The sequence below is a fragment of the Coregonus lavaretus genome (assembly GCF_964263955.1).
Source record: "Coregonus lavaretus genome assembly, chromosome: 7".
Lineage (NCBI taxonomy): Eukaryota > Metazoa > Chordata > Actinopteri > Salmoniformes > Salmonidae > Coregonus > Coregonus lavaretus.
The window spans coordinates 5,932,065-5,934,686 of NC_139994.1; the positions used below are offsets into that span (position 1 = coordinate 5,932,065).

The 2,622-nt window shown below is 54.3% G+C and overlaps 1 protein-coding gene across 1 annotated transcript; it reads left to right on the forward strand.

Moving 5' to 3' along the window:
• Window positions 1-268: 268 nt before the first annotated feature.
• On the forward strand, window positions 269-2,173 carry LOC311131859 (uncharacterized protein; the record flags this gene model as incomplete). The annotated part of the gene is made up of 1 exon (XM_084164987.1): window positions 269-2,173. One exon carries the CDS (start codon window positions 269-271, stop codon window positions 2,171-2,173), a length of 1,905 nt encoding a protein of 634 aa, XP_084021113.1.
• Window positions 2,174-2,622: the final 449 nt, after the last annotated feature.

Consider the following 2,622-nt stretch of genomic DNA (forward strand, 5'->3'; position numbering starts at 1 on the left):
CATATTTACAAAGCTTTTGTTCCACTATTTACAGAGCCAAGTCACTGAAAACTGGTGCTATGTCCCAAACGGCACCTTATTTACCTTAGGGCACTGGTCAAAAGTAGTGCAGTATATAGGGAATTTGGGATGCATTTGGGATGTCATTTGGGACGCAACCATGGATATTTGTCATTTTTCATACTTTAAGATGAATGTTGTAAGATAATGAAGGATTTCAAAGGGGATGAACAGGTAATCACATGATCTTCCATTTTCTCCTACAGACATGCCACCCATGATGGACGTAAAGGGTGTGCCAGGGCTCCAAGGAAAACCTGGACCCAGAGGCCCAACTGGGCCATCAGGACTTCCGGGAAAACCAGGACTGGGAAAACCAGGTCTCAATGGCCTGCCTGGGCCTCAGGGGCCTCCAGGCTTTCCGGGCATTGGGAAGCCCGGACTTCCGGGTCTCCCAGGAAAGGAGGGAATGAAGGGGATGCCTGGGAATAATGGCGAGGTTGGACTCCGGGGTGAACCAGGTCCCAGAGGACTTCCAGGTCAACCAGGTCTCCCTGGGCCAGCTGGCCTGTCTCTTAATGGCAAACCTGGCCTTCCCGGCGGGAGGGGCCAACCTGGATCTCGTGGAGAACCAGGAGAGAAAGGTGGGCCTGGAAATCCTGGGGAGCGTGGACTCAAGGGAGAGAATGGCAATGGGAAGCCTGGGTTGCCAGGAACCAGGGGCCCCAACGGACTCATGGGCCTCCCAGGGCCAGCTGGTAACCAGGGTGTGGGAAAACCAGGACTTAACGGGCTTCCTGGTCCGTCTGGGCCTAAAGGAGACCAGGGGCTCCCAGGAGGAATAGGAGAGCCAGGGGAGGCTGGCAGTCCAGGGCCGCAAGGCCAGCCAGGGCCCGTCGGATTGGGCAAGCCTGGTAAAGATGGATTGCCTGGAGGACCAGGTCAACTTGGGCCTAAAGGTGAGGCAGGGCAGAGGGGTTCTCCAGGGTTTCCTGGAACTCCTGGCTACGGCAAACCTGGTCTACCAGGGACAAAGGGAGACAAGGGCCTTTTCGGGGGACCAGGCGTCCCTGGAGATAAAGGGGACCCTGGGATGAAGGGGCAGCCAGGAGACATGGGCCCAGATGGACAGCCAGGACCACCAGGAATACAGGGCCCCATGGGGCTTTCAGGAAAACACGGCATGCCTGGCCTGAAGGGAGAGTTGGGTCCGCAGGGGCATCCAGGTCTGCCAGGGATCAGAGGGGACCAGGGTCCCAGTGGTCTGTCTGGAAAACCCGGCATTCCTGGAGACAAAGGCCTCCCGGGCCCTAACGGGTCTATCGGAAAACCTGGGCCCAAAGGCGAGGCTGGGCACATAGGCCTGCCAGGAAACCCAGGTCTTTTAGGCAATCCTGGACCAAAAGGGGAGTCTGGGTTCGTTGGGTCTCCAGGACCAAGAGGCCAGTCTGGTATCCCTGGTCTACAGGGGCCTTCAGGGCCAATGGGGCCACAGGGTATCCCAGGTCTGAAGGGCGAACCTGGGCTGCCGGGTCTTCCAGGGCTGGGCAAGCTCGGAGAAAAGGGAGTTCCAGGTCCCCAAGGTCCCCCAGGAAAGCCAGGCAACTCTGGACTCAATGGCAACCCCGGCCCCCCTGGGCCACCTGGGCCCCCTGGCCCTGCAGGAAATGGACAAACCGTAGTGGCTGGGCTAACGGATTCAGGGCTGGGCGGGGACGAGGTACCAGACGGGAGGTACGGAAAACCACAGTTTGGCAGTGCAGATCTCTCCACCACCGTGGCACCCGCGTTTACCGCCATCCTCACTACGGCTTTCCCTCCCTCTGGGATGCCCATCAAGTTTGACAGGACCCTGTACAACGGGCAGAATGCCTACAACCCCGCCACCGGTATCTTCACCAGCCCCATGTCCGGAGTCTACTACTTTGCCTACCACGTGCATGTAAAGGGACTCAGTCTGTGGGTGGCGCTGTACAAGAACAATGTTCCAGCCACATACACCTACGATGAGTACAAGAAGGGCTACATGGACCAGGCGTCCGGTAGCGCCGTGCTTGAGCTGAAGGAGAACGACCAGGTGTGGATGCAGATTCCCTCGGATCAGGCTAACGGGCTCTACTCCACCGAATACATCCACTCGTCCTTCTCAGGGTTCCTGCTCTGTCCCACATAACGCCCTGCTAGTCAACAATCCCCTAGGGTGCCCCCTGGTGTCCCCATATCATAACACCGGCAGCCATAACATAATAACACCACCTGTTATTCAACATCAACAACGACAGAAAATACTTTGTGAACGGAAGATGGAAAGAGTTAAAAAGCAGGAGAAGGATACTTCATGCTGTGCTCTGTGTTTTTATCTCTTTCTTTCAAATGTCTGTTCATTTTGTTTTGTTTATGTTTTTTTAGCTTATATTATTATTATTATTGTCATAATTGTTATTATTATTATTTTGTCGTCGTTGTCAGTATTGTTGTTGTTTATTAGATTCAGACTATTAAGTGCCTTACTTTGTCATGTCTAAGTAACAGTTATTATGCTGTGTTCATAACCAAGTGGGAAGGTGGTAAATACCAGTTGGATGCAATCACGTGCTTTGAACTCATTGAGAAACACTGATT